Source organism: Narcine bancroftii, chromosome 5 (genome assembly GCF_036971445.1).
Source record: "Narcine bancroftii isolate sNarBan1 chromosome 5, sNarBan1.hap1, whole genome shotgun sequence".
NCBI lineage: Eukaryota > Metazoa > Chordata > Chondrichthyes > Torpediniformes > Narcinidae > Narcine > Narcine bancroftii.
In genome coordinates this window covers 216,778,722-216,797,451 of record NC_091473.1, presented here as the reverse complement: position 1 = coordinate 216,797,451, position 18,730 = coordinate 216,778,722, and the positions used below count along the sequence as shown (strand labels likewise).

The 18,730-nt window shown below is 45.1% G+C and overlaps 1 protein-coding gene across 1 annotated transcript; it reads left to right on the top strand.

Moving 5' to 3' along the window:
• Positions 1-234: 234 nt before the first annotated feature.
• On the top strand, positions 235-1,339 carry LOC138765522 (prolactin-releasing peptide receptor-like). The gene has a single exon (XM_069942551.1). The coding sequence runs from the start codon at positions 235-237 to the stop codon at positions 1,057-1,059; it is 825 nt and encodes a 274-aa protein (XP_069798652.1). The 3' UTR covers positions 1,060-1,339.
• Positions 1,340-18,730: the final 17,391 nt, after the last annotated feature.

The following is an 18,730-nucleotide window of genomic DNA, read 5'->3' as shown; positions in this document are numbered from 1 at the left end:
AAAGGACTCCCACTTTTTCATCCATCCAGTCCGATCTGTCCTTCAGCTCCCTCCAATATTATATCAAAATATATCACCACCATTCGTTACGTATTCCATTCCAGTGCTCTGCTCCCCACTTAATCTGTAATTTCCCCCTTTTCCCTTGCAAAATCAGTAAATGTTGTGACAATTGTGATCCTGTCTCGGGGAAAATGCGGTCTCGCCAAAGGTGTCACTCGCTACCTGGTTGCCATGGCAATGACGGATCTAATGGTCGTTTTCATCGACTTGATATTGAGGAAGATTCCAATTGCATATCGGGATTACTTTGGTTTCGTGCGGTCCATCCGCGTGTGTGATGTCCACGCCTTCCTGCTGTACACCGCCACCGACTGTTCTGTCTGGTTCACCGTCACCTTCACCTTCGATCGATTCGTCTCCATCTGTTGTCAGAAACTGAAGACTAACTATTGTACCGAGAGAACGGCGCTGGTGGTTCTGGGGATAGTGACCGCTCTCAGCTGTTTAAAGAACATTTCCTGGTGTTTCATGCTCACCTCGGAATATTCCCTCGCTTACGCCCGCTGGTTTTGCATGCCGAGAGCCAGACTTCTGGAATCGCAAATCTGGGGATCGATTGAGCTTCTCCATTACATCCTCACCCCGATAATCCCGTTCATCCTGGTTCTCCTGTTCAATGCTCTGACCATCAGACACGTGTTAGTGGCGAGTCGAGCCCGCAGGAGACTTCGGGCTCCCAGCAGTGGGGAAGGTGCCCATGATCCAGAAATGGCGAGTCGAAGAAAATCTCTTATTTTATTACTGGTCATTTCCGGAAATTTTATAGGCTTGTGGGCACTGTTTATTGTTTATTATATATGGAACCGACTGTGCTTACTGGGGTATGTGTCTGTGTTTCCACCCGCAAATTTGCGAGAGTTGTGTTTCATATTGCAGGTCTTGAGCTGCTGCACCAACACTGCTCTCTACGCCGTCACCCAGACCAAGTTCCGAGACCAGTTGATGGACATGGTGAAATCTCCCTTCATTCTTATTTCTAAACGCATCCATTGCTGAGAGGAGCTGAGTAGTCTGTGGCACTGCACCCTCCCAGCACTCCACAAAAGGTGTAGGTAGATATTGACACATTGATGATCTGTGCCTTTATTCGGGTGCCAAGGCTTAGTTACCATATTAACAAGAAGTTTCTGTTAGATGCTTATTGCTTCTATTTTAAATTATGGCAAACAATTCCAGTAAAAAAAACCTCAGTTAAGCTTATCTTAAAGAACAGAATTAATTTCAGCTTATCTCTCTCATGAAATGTTTGATCTGGTGCTTTATCTAATATAAATAAAGGACTTTAAAATCACAGAGCTTTTAAGTGATATAAACGCTGAGTCACACAAAGAAAATCATTCTCAAACATTCTACACTTTGCAAATCTTAAAATGGAATCGTAACACGTCAGTAGCTGGAATAATTCAGCTCCTCAATCTCACAAAGTACATTAAATAGCACAGCACTCAGGAACGATAAATAGCTCAACATAACCCCAAATCACAGATTCTCAAAGACGTTAGGAAAATGGGGAGATATGATGATAACTTTCTTGTCAGGTACAATATATATTTGTGATATTACAGGATACTATCACCAATGTATATATTTGTATATATTTACATATAGAAGTAGTGATTGGCTGAGAGTGTTGCCACGCCTACTGGCAGGTCATAAAGGGCTGCTCCTAACCAGACTCGGGTCAGTCTGGACTGGTCAGCCTTGGTTTGAGTCAACGCCTTTGAGTCATCATCGAGGTTGACCAGTCCAGACTGACCTGGTAAGGAGCAGCCCTTTATGTCCTGCCAGTAGGTGTGGCAACACTCTCAGCCAATCACTATTTCTATATCCTTGGCTTGGCTTCGCAGATGAAGATTTATGGAGGGGTAAATGTCCACGTCAGCTGCAGGCTCGTTTGTGGCTGACAAGTACGATGTGGGACAGGCAGACATGGTTGCAGCGGTTGCAGGGGAAAATTGGTTGGTTGGGGTTGGGTGTTGGGTTTTTCCTCCTTTGTCTTTTGTCAGTGAGGTGGGCTCTGTGGTCTTCTTCAAAGGAGGTTGCTGCCCTCCGAACTGTGAGGCGCCAAGATGCACGGTTTGAGGCGATATCAGCCCAGTGGCGGTGGTCAATGTGGCAGGCACCAAGTGATTTCTTTAGGCAGTCCTTGTACCTCTTCTTTGGTGCACCTCTGTCATGGTAGCCAGTGGAGAGCTTGCCATATAACACGATCTTGGGAAGGCGATGGTCCTCCATTTTGGAGACTTGACCTATCCAGCGCAGTTAGATCTTCAGCAGCGTGGATTCGATGCTGTCGGCCTCTGTCATCTCGAGTACTTCTATGTTAGGGGTGAAGTCGCTCCAATGAATGTTGAGGATGGAGCGGCAAATATATACATTGGTGATAGTATTCTGTACTCTCACAACATGTGCACCAAAATTCTTAGTTCCTTCAGCTGAACAGGTGTTATGTAAAAGAAAAAAACAATAATTACAAAAATAAGCAATAAAGAACTACAACAGTACACTTGGCTGATTTTAAAAATAGACAATAAAGAGAAAACACATAATCACAATCTGAAAGGAAGAATTTGAAATCAGACTTCTTGGATTTACAATTGAGTGAAGATAACAATTTGGAGGGTCAGAGACCGTGATGAATGAAGAGACATGATCACCCATCACTGAGTGAATGCAAGTTAACTATAGAGGCATGAGAGAGGAGTTGGCCAAAGTGGGGAACCCAACAGTGAAGTCGCTAGAATGGTAATAAATGGAGTTTCAGGGAATAAATAGGAAGATGAAGATCTGTTTCATGCCAATAATAAGTATTCTAAAGGGAGTATGAGACAATTGTGGCTGTCAAGAGAAGTCAAAGGCAGCATGAAAGCAAAATTGAGGGCATACAGTATTGCAAAATTCAGAGGGAAACCATAAAATTGGGTAGCTTTTAAAAACCAACAGAAGGCAACAAAAAAGTAATAAAGGGAGAAAACATTGAAATGAGATGGTAAGATAGCCACTAACAAAAGAGGATGCCAAAGTTTGTTTTTGAAAATATCAAGAATAAGAGAGAGGTAAGATTGAAAAGGAGACTGCTTCTCAAGCTTCATTGGGAAATGACAATGGAAAAACAGTAATGAGGAAGAAGAAAGGGTGGATGAAATGAAAATACATTTTGCGTCATTCTTCACTGCGGAAGATGCTAGTGACATGTCAAAAGTTGAGAGCCTCGGGGGCAGAAGTGTGTACAGTCGCCATTACTAAGCAGAGGTGCTTGGGAAACTGAAGGAGCTGAAGGTGGATAAGTCACCAGGACCAAGCTGAGTGCACTCTTGGGTTCAGAAAGAAGGAGCTGAAGAGATGGTAAACACGCTAGCAATGATCTTTCAAGAATCGCAAGGGCTGGGAAATCATTCCAGAGGATGAGAAAATTTAAATGTTAAAAGAGAGAGGGGGGGGGGTGGGGGGTTAAGACATCAAATTATAGGGTGGTTAGCATGGAAAGAATCTAGAGTCCATTATTATTATTATTTAGAGATACAGCACTGCCATAGACCCTTTTTGCCCAGGAGGGCAAGAAGATTAACCAACAACCCCATACATTTTTGAAGGGCGGGAAGAACCTGGAGCACTCAAATGCAGTTTGCTGGTAGTGATTCACTAACCATGACACTAACTGATAAGGTTATGGGCACTTGAAAGCATAAACAAGCTGATGTCACCATGGCTTTTTTTCAGGGAAGATCTTGCCTGACAAATCTGTTGGCATTCTTGGAGAAAGTAACAAGCAGGACAGACAAAACAGTCAGTTAATGCTGTTTCCTTGGCATTTCAGAAGGACTTTGGCATACTGCAGCACATGAGGCTGCTAAACAAGATAGGAGGCCAAGTTATGATGGGAAAGATACTGGCATTGACAGAAGATTGGCTGACTGGCAGAAGACAAAGTGTGCATAAAAAGGAGCATCTCTGGTTGGCTGTCTCTGACCAATGTTCTTCCACAAGGGTCAGTATTGGGTCTGTTAATTTTCATGTACTACGTAAATTATTTGGATTACAGAATTTATGTCATGTAGCCACGTTTGTACATGATATGAAGGTTGGTGGAGGAAGGGTAGTATTGAGGAAATATTGAGTCTGCAGAGACTTGAATAGTTTGCAAAAATGGGCAAAGAAATGGCTGGTAGAGTTTGGTGGAGGGAAGTGTGTGGAAGGAGTAAAGGCATAGTGTTTTATAAATGATGAAAATTAAGAAAGCGGAAGTCCAAAAGGTCTTGGGAATCCTACTACAGGATACCCAAAGGATTGAGGGTTGAGTCAATAGGATTCTACTAAATAGAATAATACCTAGTGTCGCCGAGAATATTCTCCCAGAATCACAGTGCGGCTTTCGCGCAAACAGAGGAACCACTGACATGGTCTTTGCCCTCAGACAGCTCCAAGAAAAGTGCAGAGAACAAAACAAAGGACTCTACATCACCTTTGTTGACCTCACCAAAGCCTTCGACACCGTGAGCAGGAAAGGGCTTTGGCAAATACTAGAGCGCATCGGATGTCCCCCAAAGTTCCTCAACATGATTATCCAACTGCACGAAAACCAACAAGGTCGGGTCAGATACAGCAATGAGCTCTCTGAACCCTTCTCCATTAACAATGGCGTGAAGCAAGGCTGTGTTCTCGCACCAACCCTCTTTTCAATCTTCTTCAGCATGATGCTGAACCAAGCCATGAAAGACCCCAACAATGAAGACGCTGTTTACATCCGGTACCGCACGGATGGCAGTCTCTTCAATCTGAGGCGCCTGCAAGCTCACACCAAGACACAAGAGAAACTTGTCCGTGAACTACTCTTTGCAGATGATGCCGCTTTAGTTGCCCATTCAGAGCCAGCTCTTCAGTGCTTGACGTCCTGCTTTGCGGAAACTGCCAAAATGTTTGGCCTGGAAGTCAGCCTGAAGAAAACTGAGGTCCTCCATCAGCCAGCTCCCCACCATGACTACCAGCCCCCCCCACATCTCCATCGGGCACACAAAACTCAAAACGGTCAACCAGTTTACCTATCTCGGCTGCACCATTTCATCAGATGCAAGGATCGACAATGAGATAGACAACAGACTCGCCAAGGCAAATAGCGCCTTTGGAAGACTACACAAAAGAGTCTGGAAAAACAACCAACTGAAAAACCTCAGAAAGATAAGCGTATACAGAGCCGTTGTCATACCCACACTCCTGTTCGGCTCCGAATCATGGGTCCTCTACCGGCACCACCTACGGCTCCTAGAACGCTTCCACCAGCGTTGTCTCCGCTCCATCCTCAACATCCATTGGAGCGCTCACACCCCTAACGTCGAGGTACTCGAGATGGCAGAGGTCGACAGCATCGAGTCCACGCTGCTGAAGATCCAGCTGCGCTGGATGGGTCACGTCTCCAGAATGGAGGACCATCGCCTTCCCAAGATCGTATTATATGGCGAGCTCTCCACTGGCCACCGTGACAGAGGTGCACCAAAGAAAAGGTACAAGGACTGCCTAAAGAAATCTCTTGGTGCCTGCCACATTGACCACCGCCAGTGGGCTGATAACGCCTCAAACCGTGCATCTTGGCGCCTCACAGTTTGGCGGGCAGCAGCCTCCTTTGAAGAAGACCGCAGAGCCCACCTCACTGACAAAAGGAAAAGGAGGAAAAACCCAACACCCAATCCCAACCAACCAATTTTCCCTTGCAACCGCTGCAATCGTGTCTGCCTGTCCCGCATCGGACTGGTCAGCCACAAACGAGCCTGCAGCTGACGTGGACTTTTTACCCCCTCCATAAATCTTCGTCCGCGAAGCCAAGCCAAAGAAGGGAGGAAAATGCAATATGTGCATTCACTTCGAGAGGACGAAAATATAAAAGCAACAATGTTATGTTGAGGCTTTGTAAGACATTTGGAGTATTGTAAGCAGGATTGGGCCTCACGTTGAAGGAATGATGGTAGAGAGGGTCCAGAGGAGGTTTACGAGAATTATCTCAGTTTAATGTGTGAGGACAAAGGGAATATCTTTGAAACCATAGAATGCTACAGTGAAGAAAACAGACCATTTGGCCTCTCTAGTCTGTTCCGGCCATCATCTCCCTAGTCCCACTGACCTGCTCCTATTCAATAACCCTCCAGGCCTCTCCCATCTATGTATGTATCCAATTTATTCTTAAAACACAAGATCAAGCCTGCATTCACTACATCAGATGGCAGTTCATTCCACATTCCCACCACTCTCTAAGTGAAGAACTTCCCCCTAATGTTGCCCCTAAACCTTTCCCCCTTCATCTTAAAACTATAACCTCTGGTATTTATCTCCCCAATATAAGTGGAAAAAACCTATTAGCATCCACTCTGTCTATACCTCTCATAATCTTGTAAAAATCTATCAAGTCTGCCCTCATTCTTCTTTGCTCCAAGGAATAAAGGCCTAACCTGTTTAATTTTTCCTTGTAATTCAACTCCTGAATACCAGCAACATCCTAGTAAATCTTCTCTGCACTCTTTCAATCTTATCGTATTCCTCCTGTAGTTAGGCGCCCAGAACTGCACACAATATTACAAATTTGACCTCTCCAATGTCTTAAAGAACTTCAACATAACATCCTAACTCCTATGCTCAATAATTTGATTTATAAAGACTAAGATACCAAAAGCTTTCTTTACACCCCTGTTCAGATGCAACACTGCCTTCAGGGAATAATGTATTTGCATTCCCAGATCTATCTGCACCTCCACGCTCCTCAGTGCCCTATCATTTACTGTAAATCTTCTACCTTCATTTTCCCTTCCAAAATGCATCACGTCTGGATTAAACTCCATCTACCACTTTTGGCGCATTCCCCCAGTTGGTCCAGATCCCTCTGCAAGCTTTGAAAATCCTCCTCGTTGTCTACAATGCTTCTTATCTTTGTGTCATCAGCAAATTTCCTGATCTCATTCTCCAGATAATTGAGATATATACAATGAACTACAATGGTCCCAGCACAGATTCCTGAGACACACTACTAGTCACAGACTTCTAATCTGAGAAGCAACCATCCATTACCACCCTCTATCTTCTCCCATACAACCAATTTCGAATCCATTTTACAACCTCTCTTTGAATACCTAGTGTCATAATTTTCTGAACTAACCTCCCACATGGGACCTTGTCAAAGGCCTTGCGTTCTTGGTAACTTTCTCAAAAATCTCTACGATTTGTTAAACACAACCTACTGCTAAATCAGAACATGAGCTACCTTCCAATCATCTGACACCTCACCTGTAGTTAAAGACATTTTGAATATATCAGCCAGGGCACATAAAATTTTTACTCTAGTCTTCCGCAAGGTCTGAGGGAATCTCATATCTGGCCTAGGTGATTTATCTACCTTTATTTGCTGTAAGGCAGAAGCACCTCTTCCTCCTCAATCTGTTCCATGACTCTTCTGTTTATTTCCCTTCCTTCCTTATGTACTATTCAGTTTCCTGAGTAAATACTGATGCAAAAAATCTATTTAAGCTCTTACACAATGTGTGAGGCTCCACACGTAGTTGACCACTCTGATCCGATTTTGTCCTTTTACTCTTAATATACTTATAGAAACCCTTTGGGTTTACCTCATATTATCTGCCAGAGCAACATCATGTCTTCCTTTTGCCTTCTTGGTTTATTTCTTAAGTATTTTCTTGCTTTTTTGGTATTCTTCAAGTACCTCGTCAGCTCCTTGTTTCTATATGTTATACATTTTCCTTTTTTTCTTAACCACATTATCCCTTGAAAATGAAGGTTCCCTATGCCTGGTAACTGCCTTTAATCCTAACAGGAACATGCAAACTCTTCACTGTCAAGGTTTTGGCCTTGAAGGTGATCCACTTACTTAACACAACTTAACATATCCTAATCCACACTTCCTATATCCTTTCTCATTTCCACAAAATTTGCCTTCCTTCAATTTAGAATCCTAACATGAGGACCAGCCTTATCCTTTTCCAAACATAACGTACAATGGAGAAGGGTTCGGAGAGCTCATTGCTGTATCTGACCCGACCTTGTTGGTTTTCATGCAGTTGGATAACCATGTTGAGGAACTTGGGGGGGCATCTGAGGCGCTCTAGTATTTGCCAAAGCCCTTTCCTGCTCACGGTGTCAAAGGCTTTGGTGAGGTCAACAAAGGCGATGTAGAGTCCTTTGTTTTGTTCTCTGCACTTTTCTTGGAGCTGTATGAAGGCAAGGACCATGTCAGTAGTTCCTCTGTTTGCGCGAAAGACACACTGTGATTCTAGGAGAACATTTTCGGCTAAACTAGGTATTATTCTATTAAGGAGAATCCTAATGAAGATTTTGCCTACAATGGAGAGCAGCGTGATTCCCCTGTAGTTTGAGCAGTCTGATTTCTCGCCTTTGTTTTTGTACAGGGTGATGATGATGGCATCACGAAGGTCCTGAGGCAGCTTTTCTTGGTCCCAGCAGAGCATGAAAAACTCATGCAGTTTGGTATGCAGAGCTTTGCCGCCAGCCTTCCAGACCTCTGTGGGGGAATTCCATCCATACCTGCTGCTTTGCCACTTTTCAGTTGTTCAATTGCCTTATGTCTCTTCCCGGGTAAGAACCTCATCCAGCTCTAGCCTCAAGGGTTGTTGAGGGAGCTGGAGCAGGGCGGATTCTTGGACTGAGCGGTTGGCACTGAAAAGGGATTGGAAGTGTTCTGACCATCGGTTGAGGATGGAGATCTTGTTGGTGAGGAGGACTTCGCCGTCTGAGCTGTGCAGAGGGCTTGAGACTTGGGGTGAGGGGCCGTACACCGCCTTTAGTCTCTCATAAAAACCCCTATAGTCGCCAATGTCGGCGCTAAGCTGGGTTCATTTGGTGAGGCTAGTCCACCACTCATTTTGGATCTCCCGGAGTTTGCGCTGAAGGTGGCTACATGCGAGATGGAAGGCTCATTTTTTCTCTGGCCAGGAAGGCTTTGCAAGGTGAGCCTGGTGGGCAGATCGCTTCTTTGCCAGCAGCTCCTGGATTTCCTGGTTGTTTTCGTCAAACCAGTTCTTGTTTTTCCTGGAAGAGAAGCCCAGTACCTCTTCAGTGGATTGCAGTATGGCCGTTTTCAGCTAATCCCAGCTAAACCCTCTTTACTATCTTCTTCAGCATGATGCTGAAACAAGCCATGAAAGACCTCAACAATGAAGACGCTGTTTACATTTGGTACCGCACGGATGGCAGTCTCTTCAATCTGAGGCGCCTGTAAGCTCACACCAAGACACAAGAGCAACTTGTCCTTGAATTACTCTTTGCAGACGATGCCGCTTTAGAGAGCCAACTCTCCAGCGCATGACGTCCTGTTTTGCGGAAACTGCCAAAATGTTTGGCCTGGAAGTCAGCCTGAAGAAAACTGATGTCCTCCATCAGCCAGCTCCCCACCATGACTACCAGCCCCCCCACATCTCCATCAAGCACACAGAACTCAAAACGGTCAACCAATTTACCTACCTCGGCTGCACCATTTCATCTGATGCAAGGATCGACAAAGAGATAGACAACAGACTCGCCAAGGCAAATAGCGCCTTTGGAAGACTACACAAAAGAGTCTGGAAAAACAACCACCTGAAGAAACACACAAAGATCAGCGTGTACAGAGCCATTGTCATACCCATGCTCCTGTTCGGCTCTGAATCATGGGTCCTCTATCGGCATAACCTACGGCTCCTAGAACGCTTCCATCAGCGCTGTCTCCGCTCCATCCTCAACATTCATTGGAATGACTTCATCACCAACATCGAAGTACTCGAGCTGGCAGAGTCCGCAAGCATCGAATCCATGCTGCTGAGACCCAACTGCACTGGGTGGGTCACGTCTCCAGAATGGAGGACCATCGCCTTCCCAAGATTGTGTTCTATGGTGAGCTCTCCACTGGCCACCGAGACAGAGGTGCACCAAAGAAGAATTACAAGGACTGCTTAAAGAAATCTCTTGGTGCCTGCCACATTGACCACTGCCAGTGGGCTGATATTGCCTCCAACACCTAACAGTTTGAAGGGCAGCAACCTCCTTTGAAGAAGACCGCAGAGCCCACCTCACTGACAAAAGACAAAGGAGGAAAAACCCAACATCCAACCCCAACCAACCAATTTTCCCTTGCAACCGCTGCAACTGTGTCTGCCTGTCCCACCAACGAGCCTGCAGCAGACATGGACATACCCCTTCATAAATCTTCGTCCGCGAAGCCAAGCCAAAGAACATAACATACAGAATATTGCAAGGGCTGGATTCAGTGGACATGGAGAAGATGTTTTCAGTCGTAAGAGTGTCTAGGACCAGAGGGCGCAGCCTCAGAATAAAAGACATCCATTTAGATGAGGAGACATGTCTATAGCTAGACAATGGTAAATCTGTGAAATTTGTTGCTACCGACAGCTGTAGAGGCTGTCATTGGGTATATTTAAAGTATGGGTTGATAGGTTTCTGATTAGGAAGGAGGGTCAAAAGTTAAAGGCAAAAACAGGGGAATGGACCTGGATGGAATGACTTGAATTGTTGAGTAATGCAGAATGGCCTAATTTTGTTCCTAAACCTTATGGTCTTTTAGTTATGCTCATACAAAAAAGAATAGTGCAGACAATTTGTTTATATTGTCCGAGCAGTCTGATTGATTTGTGTAACAGGTGGGTGGGGAATTCATGAGCCTGATAGTTGATGGAGCAAGAGATGCATGGGATAGACCATCCAATACTTAGCAAGGAAATGGAAGAGCAAATCTGTAGAAAGATAGCAGACAGCTGTAGGAAACATAAGGTTGTGATAGTAGATTTTAATTTTCCACACATTTTGACTGGGACTCCCCTACTGTAAAAAGGCTGGATAGCTTGGAGTTTGTCATGTGTGTTCAGGGAAGGTTTCTAAATCAATATATAGAGGTGCCAACTTGAGAGGGTGCAATATTGGATCTCCTGTAAAAGAACAAAGCAAGACAGATGATAGGTGTATGCGTTGGGAAACATTTTAGGTCCGGTGACCATTACGCGATTAGTTTCAAGTTATTTATGGAGAAAGAAAAGGTACAAGGACTGCCTAAAGAAATCTCTTGGTGCCTGCCACATTGACCACCGCCAGTGGGCTGATAACGCCTCAAACCGTGCATCTTGACGCCTCACAGTTTGGCGGGCAGCAACCTCCTTTGAAGAAGACTGCAGAGCCCACCTCACGAACAAAAGACAAAGGAGGAAAAACCCAACACCCAACCCCAACCAACCAATTTTCCCTTGCAACCACTGCAATCGTGTCTGCCTGTCCCGCATCGGACTTGTCAGCCACAAACGAGCCTGCAGCTGACGTGGACTTTTTACCCCCTCCATAAATCTTCGTCCGCGAAGCCAAGCCAAAGAAGAAAGATTTATGGAGAAGGATAGGTCTGATCCTCGGGTTGAAAATCTAAACTGGAGAACGTCTAATTTTGAGGAAATGAGAAAGAATCTAGAAAGCATGGATTGGGACAAGTTGTTGTCTGGCAAGGATGTGTTTACTAAGTGGAAAGCATTCAAATACAAATTTTTGAGAGTACAGAGTTTGTATGTTCCTATCAGAAATAAAAGCAAAATTAACAGGCAGAGGGAACTTTGGTTTTTGAGGTATTGGGAATCTGGTTTGGAAGAAGAGAGAAGTGTATAGCATGTATAGGCAACATGGAGCATATGAGATATCTGAACTTGAGGAGTATAAAAAATGCAAGAAAACCCTCAAGAAAGAATTCAGAGAGGCAAAGACACAAAGTTCCTTTAGAGACAATGTGAAGGAAAATCCGAAGGATTTCTACAGGTATATTAAGAGCAAATGGAAAGTAAGGGACAAAATTGGTCCATTTGAAGATCAGAGTGGTCAGCTATGTATGGAGCCAAAAGAGATGGGGGAGATTTTAAATGTTTTATCCATTCAGGAAATAGGCACAACTTCATAAGAAGTAAGAAAAATAAGCAGTGAGGTCATAGAACCTAACATATAAATGAGGAGAGGGTGCTTGCTTTCTTAGAGCAAATAAGGATGGATAAATTCCTAGGGCCTGAAAAAATATTCCCTTGGACTTTGAGGAAGGCTAGTGTAGCAATTGCAGGGGCTTTGGCAGAAATATTTAAAACGTCCCTACCCACAGGAGAGGTGCTGGAGGATGGGAGGGGAGCTCATGTTGTTCTGTTTGTTTAAAAAAGGCTCCAAAAGTAACCTAGGAAATTATAGACCAGTGAGTCTGATATCAGTAGTATGTAAATTAATGCAAAATGTCTGAAGAGATCATATTTGGATATCCAGAGACTGATTATGGATAGTCAGCATGGCTTTATGCATGGTAGGGCATGTTTAACCAATCTTATAGTTTTTCAAGGAGGTTACCATGAAAGTTGATGAAGAAAAGGATGTGGATGTTACCTTTATGGTGTAATGAACTGGGAATTCACTATCGATGTGATGTCCTAAGGACTGGCTCCTCCACGACTCCGCCCCGCATATCCTGATATAAACCCTGGATCCCCACCAAAACCCCAGTTCAGTCCAAAGACTATTGTGTGCTATTCTTATTGAATAAAAGCGTGTTATTTTCTCTCTGGTCTTGAGTGCTTTCAGTCACGCTACAATTTTATTCAATAAAGAAGAAGATGGAAGCTCTGTTGAAGCCTGCGATGCTCTTAGTCGATCCTCTGTCCCCAGAGGAATTCATGTACTAGCTGGAGTGCTTCCAAATATACTTGGTGGCCACACAAATGGTCTACTCCATGGATGAACTCAAGAGGTTGGCGCTCCTCTCAGGCGTTGGACCTAAAAGATTCCTGATTATCAGGGATTGCCTCTGACCACGGCAGCCTCCAGCATCAAGAGATGCTTCTTCTGCAGTCAGCAGCAGCACCCAAAAACTAGATGTCCGGCTAAAGACTCCATCTGTTCTGGTTGTGGTAAGAAAGGGTACTGGGTGAAGGTCTGCAGGGTGAGGCAGAGCACTGAGAGGTCCAACGCGTGCACGTCCCCAATGGGCTGACTGAGGCAAGTTCAAAGCCCAATCCCACGACCTCCCAATGCCAGTGTTGTGCGTCATGGCCTTCCTGTGGGGCTGTCAAGTGAGAGGCGCGACGTGAGAAAACCTGGCGGTCATCTTGCCACGTTGCTGGTTTTCAAAATCAGTGCTAACAGAAGAAGGAGGAGAGCAGCCATCTTGTTGCACCTTATGGCCCCCGCCATCTTGCCTGCTTGACAATCTGCAAGGGGAGAGCGACTCCAGCAAGGGGAAAGACTATTTCTCTGGAGTCCTGGCAGTGATGGTGTTGGACCAGAAGATACACCAACTGAACAATTCCACGATCATGGTGGGGGTTAATGGACATAAACTGAAATGTTTAACTGATTCTGATTTGACTGAGAGCTTCATAGATGCAGAGAGAGTCCAAAAAATTAATCTTAAAGTGTATCTAATTTTTTTTTTTAGTGGCCCATATGCAGTCTGTAAATATTCATGAAATTGTATGGTTCATTTATCTTTGTAGGAGGGAGAATTCTGTAAGTTCAGAACATATGTACTTAAGAATTTATGTACACTGATTTTGTTGGGTCTTGACTTATTGTGTCACTTTAAAAACGTGGCCTTGGAGTATTCTGGTCCTCTTCCTCCCATTACAGTTCAGAACAGAAGGTCCCAAAACTCTGATGGCTCTTGCTGTCTCTCCACACTGAATATAGATCCACCACCTCTGTTCCACAATCTGAGCGCCAACTGCAGACCAATTGCTACAAAAAGCAGGCACTACAGTGGACAGGGAATTCATCAAGGCTGAGACACAGCAACTACTTAATGAGAACATTATTAAGCCTAGTACCAGCCCACGGAGAGCTCTGGTAGTTGTGGTAAAGGGGGAAGTAACTGACTATAGCCAAACCATTAATCGTTTTACACTCCTGGTCGCATACCCCTCCTTCATATTTTGGACATGGTGAACAAAATTGTGCAGTATAAGGTTTATTCGACCATCAACCTTAAAGCTGCTTACCACCAGTTGCCAATCCAGTCCGAGGTCCATCCTTACACCACTTTTGAGGCTAACAGGAGACTATCAGTTCTGGAGGGTTCCATTTGATGTCACAAATGGGGTCTCAATTTTCCAGAGACAGATGGATCAAATAGTGGATGAATTTAAGTTGAAGGCCACCTTCCCCTACCTCAACAACATTACCATTTGTGGCCACCCTGCCCGGACACGTCCACACCATTAGTCATTAGATCCCGAGACTCCATTTTCATCCTGTTCGGTTATATCCATAGTGATCGGGGCTCATCATTTATGAGTGAGGAGCTACATCATTTCCTGCTGGTAAAGTGGCATCACATTAAAGTGGCTTGAGCTTTGATTTTAATTGGGAGTTTTTATGTCCAGTGCATGCTTGCGGTATTTTTTGTTCATAAGATATTTTTTGTTTTTATGTATTCTGTAGAAGAGAAGTACAGGTATGGAAGAAACCAACTAAACTTGACAGTCGCAGGGAAGGGAGCCCACAAACTTTGAGCAGTGTCATAAGGGGGCCTTAGCTTTAAAAAAAAGGTTGAGGATGGCAGCTGTAGACTGGAAAAAATGGCTTGATGGCCAGAACTGCTATAACGTCAGCATTGCCACTGGTGGAGACCTGGGAGAGTAGGAAGCAGAGACACAGCGTTGCTCTGAAGGGTTCAACTGCCCGGTTCCAATGCCGGGAGATCCATTCCGGTTTTAAATGGCCTGTTAAAGGAGCCAACGGTGTTTTGAGTGAAAATCATGCAACAGCAGAGGCCTGTACCTGACAGCAGTAATGAAGGGTTGCAGATTCTGGAGAGAATCAGACCGGTTCTGGGCACCAGAACACCTTCTGTTGAGGAGAAGCAAAGGAGATGACCCTACAGGATAGTGACTGAAGTGGCAAACCAATGAGGTGCTCAGCAGCTGTGGTACCCATGCAGGCTATGGGCAACTTGCAGTCTAGGGGCCCACATGGGCTGCCGGCTGCTGGAGATTAGCTAACGAGAACAAGGTATCAGAACCAGATTCGAGAGGGTGCTGAGAGCAAGAAAGGCACCCGAAGAGTTTCGGGTTCTGAAGAATCCCTGATCATGTCAAGGGTTTGGATCTGAAGCTCGGGTTTCCAATGATTGAACAGGTGTCTGTGTGGCTGCAGGAGTGCTGAAGATGAATCCACAGACTCTCAGTGACTCTTTTTCTCTTACTATATGGGGAGCTGGGTGACACTAATGGTGACTCTTTGTCTGCCTTATGGCTAGCAGAAGATAATTTTGTGTAATATTCTACGTTCTGTATTAGTAAATGTAATCTTGAATCTTGACTGTGGTCCTTCCCCACACTGCCCTTGCATTAACTGCAGAGTATCCCTCAGCATATAATCCTGTAGCCTGGAATGTGCCAGTTAGCAGCATTCCCTCACCAAAATCTCTGTGTGCTGTAAGACCAACTAAAGGGCATCTTTCACTGAGCTAATGGTCTTCCAGCATTTCTGGATGTCTGACTTCTGTGTGTGTACTCAGGAACAGCCAATAAATCAGAGAGTCCTCTGTCATGCTGTTGCTAGGAATGAACATTGACAAGGACCCTCTTGCATTTATTGCAATCACAGTATCTGCAGACTTTCTTGCATCCTGCTACTACCCCTCCTCCACAGAGCTTTAACCCTTTGGACTGGCGATTTTTAACCTTTCATAAAATACACTCCAGATTGGGTCCATGGGTAAACTACAATATGAACCAGCTGGTGGTTGGGGAGAAGACCAGTTGGTAGTCCCTGAAAATGGGACAATGGAGCCTGGCATGGTTTGGACGGACTGGAGAATCATGAATGTCATTCCACTGTTTAAGAAGAGAGCAAAACAGGAGAAAGAAATTATAGACCTATTAGCCTTACGTTGGTGGTTGGGAAGATGTTGGAGTCAATTATCAAAAATGAGATACCTGGAAATGTGTGAAAAGATAGGCCCAAGTCTGCAGGGTTTCTTTCAAGTAAAATCATACCTGACAAACCTTTTGCAATTTTTTGAAGAGATCACAAGTAGGATAAACAGGGGAGATGCAATGGATGATATGTTCTTGTACTTTCAAAAGGCCCTCAACAATGAGCCACACATAAGACTGCTAAAAAAAGATGAGAGCCCATGGAATTGGCCAGTCAGCAGGGAACAGAGATTAGGAATAAAGGGATCCTATTTTGATTGGCTACTAGTTGTTTGCAGGAGTCGGTTTTGAGCCCACTTCTTTTTATGTTGTATGTAAATGATTTGGATTATGGAATAGATGGCTTTGTGGCTAAATTTGCAGGTGATACCAAAATAGGTGATGGGGGGGTGGTACTGAGGCTATAGAGAGACTTGGATAGATTAGGTCCATTTGGAGAATGGGCAAAGAGGTGGCAGATGATCTACAATGTTGGAAATCGTACAGCCATGCCCTTTAGTCCAAGAAAAAGACAGGAAGACTATTATGGAGGCTCCAATAGCTCAGTGGGTAGATTACTGGACTGGCTGCGAGTTCGTTCCTTGATGGGGCCTCCTTTCTGTGAGGGGCGCTGGAAAAGGTGGCAAGTTTCTGTCTTACTGACGGTAGACAAGTTAAAGAATTTCATGTATGTTACATTCTAAATGTAGTATCACATGATAATAATAGAACCTTTACCCTATTTAGATGGGGATAAAATTCAACATTCCAAGCTGCAAAGGGACTTGGGATTTTTCATGCAGGATACCCTAAAGGTTAAACTCCAGGTGGTGAAGAAGATGAAGGCAATGTTGGCATTCATTTCAAGAGGGATAGCATGCAAGAGCAGGGATGTAATATTAAGTCTCTATTAAGCACTGGTGAGACCTCATTTGAGCACAGGATAGTTTTGGGTGCCTTATTTGAGAAAATACATGGTGGCATTGGTTCAGAGAAGATTTACTAGAATGATAACAGGAATGAAATGGATAGCATATGAGGAATGACTGCCACCTCTTGGATTGTACTCGGAGTAAAAGATGTGAGGGTCCTCATGAAGGTATTTCGAATACTGAAAGGCCTGGACAGGGTAGATGTGACAAGGATGTTTTCTGTGGTAGGGGATTCTATGATAAAAGGGCATAATTTCAGCATAAAAGGGTGTAAATTTAAAACAGAGACCCAGAAAAATTTCTTTAGTCAGAGGGTTGTCAGTCTGTGGAACTTATTGACACAGGTGGCTGTGGAAGTGTTGCTGGGTGTATTTAAGGCAGAGATTAGTCAGGATATCAAGGGTAACAGGGAGAAAGGTGAGGAGTGGGGTGAAGTGGAAGGATGGAGCAGCTCATGATCTTAAAGTTGGAGCAAACCTGATGGGCCAATGGGCCTACCTCTGCTCCTGCACCTTGTGATTTTGTATGTATGCTTGTTGGTAGTCCCCGAATACCTGGTCCGACCTAGGAGGGGAGGCAGGCCCCTCCAGCCTGGGTAAGAAACCTGCATAGGAGAAGGCCACTCTGATATAAAACCTACGGCCCAAGGACCTCGCTGCCACGTCCCAGCTTGCTAGGCCATGGCACACGAACCATGGGTGTAAAGAGTGCACACTGCACTCCACCTAAAAGCTCCTTTACGCAGGCCCCAGGACATGTCCACGTCCTCCCCCTCAAAAGATGCTTACAAACTCAAGCAAGCATGCTGGAACATCAGAACCATGCTAGACAAGGCTGACAGCCACCGACCTGAACGTCGGTCTGCCCTCATCGCACATGAACTCCTCAGACTTGACATCGACATATCCGCCTTGCAGATGTAGGAAGCCTCCAAGAATGTGGCGCGGGCTACACACTCTACTGGTCTGGCAAGCCTATGGATGAACGACGCCTTTCTGGTGTAGGCTTCGTGGTCAAGAACTCCATTGCCTCCAAACTCGAAAACCTCCCGACAGGCCACTCGGACTGGATCATGTCCATGCAACTCCCCCTTCAAAACAAGCATCGCATCACCCCCATCAGTGTCTATGCTCCAACCCTCCAGGCGGAACCAGCAGAAAAGGACAAGTTCTAAACTGATCTGTGCAACCTCATTCAACGCACCCCTAGAGCCGACAAGGTTGTCATCCTTGGTGACTTCAACACTCGCGTCGGCAGACTCAGAAACCTGGCCAGGAATCCTGGGCAAGCATGGTGTCAGCAAGTGCAATGACAACGGGCGCCTCCTGTTGGAGCTCTGCGCAGAACAGCGGCTTGTCATTACGACAACCTTTTTTCAGCAGAGGGACACCCTGAAGACTACCTGGATGCATCTCCGATCCAAACACTGGCACCTCCTGGACTATGTCCTGGTGCGAGAAAGAGACAAACGAGATGTGCTTCTCACCAGGGTCATGCCCAGCGTGGAATGCCACACTGACCACCGGCTTGTTCGCTGCAAGCTCAACCTTCACTTCAAGCCAAAGTCCAGGAACAGTAAAGCCCCCAGAAAGAGGTTCAATGTTGGAAACCTGCAGTCAGACGAAGTGAGAGGAAACTTCCAGGCAAACCTCAAAGCAAAGCTTGAGGATGCAATCCGCCTCACGGATTCGTCCCCTGAAACCCTCTGGGATCAGCTGAAGACTGCCATACTGCAATCCACTGAAGAGATACTGGGCTTCTCCTCCAGGAAAAACAAGAACTGGTATGACGAAAACAACCAGGAAATCC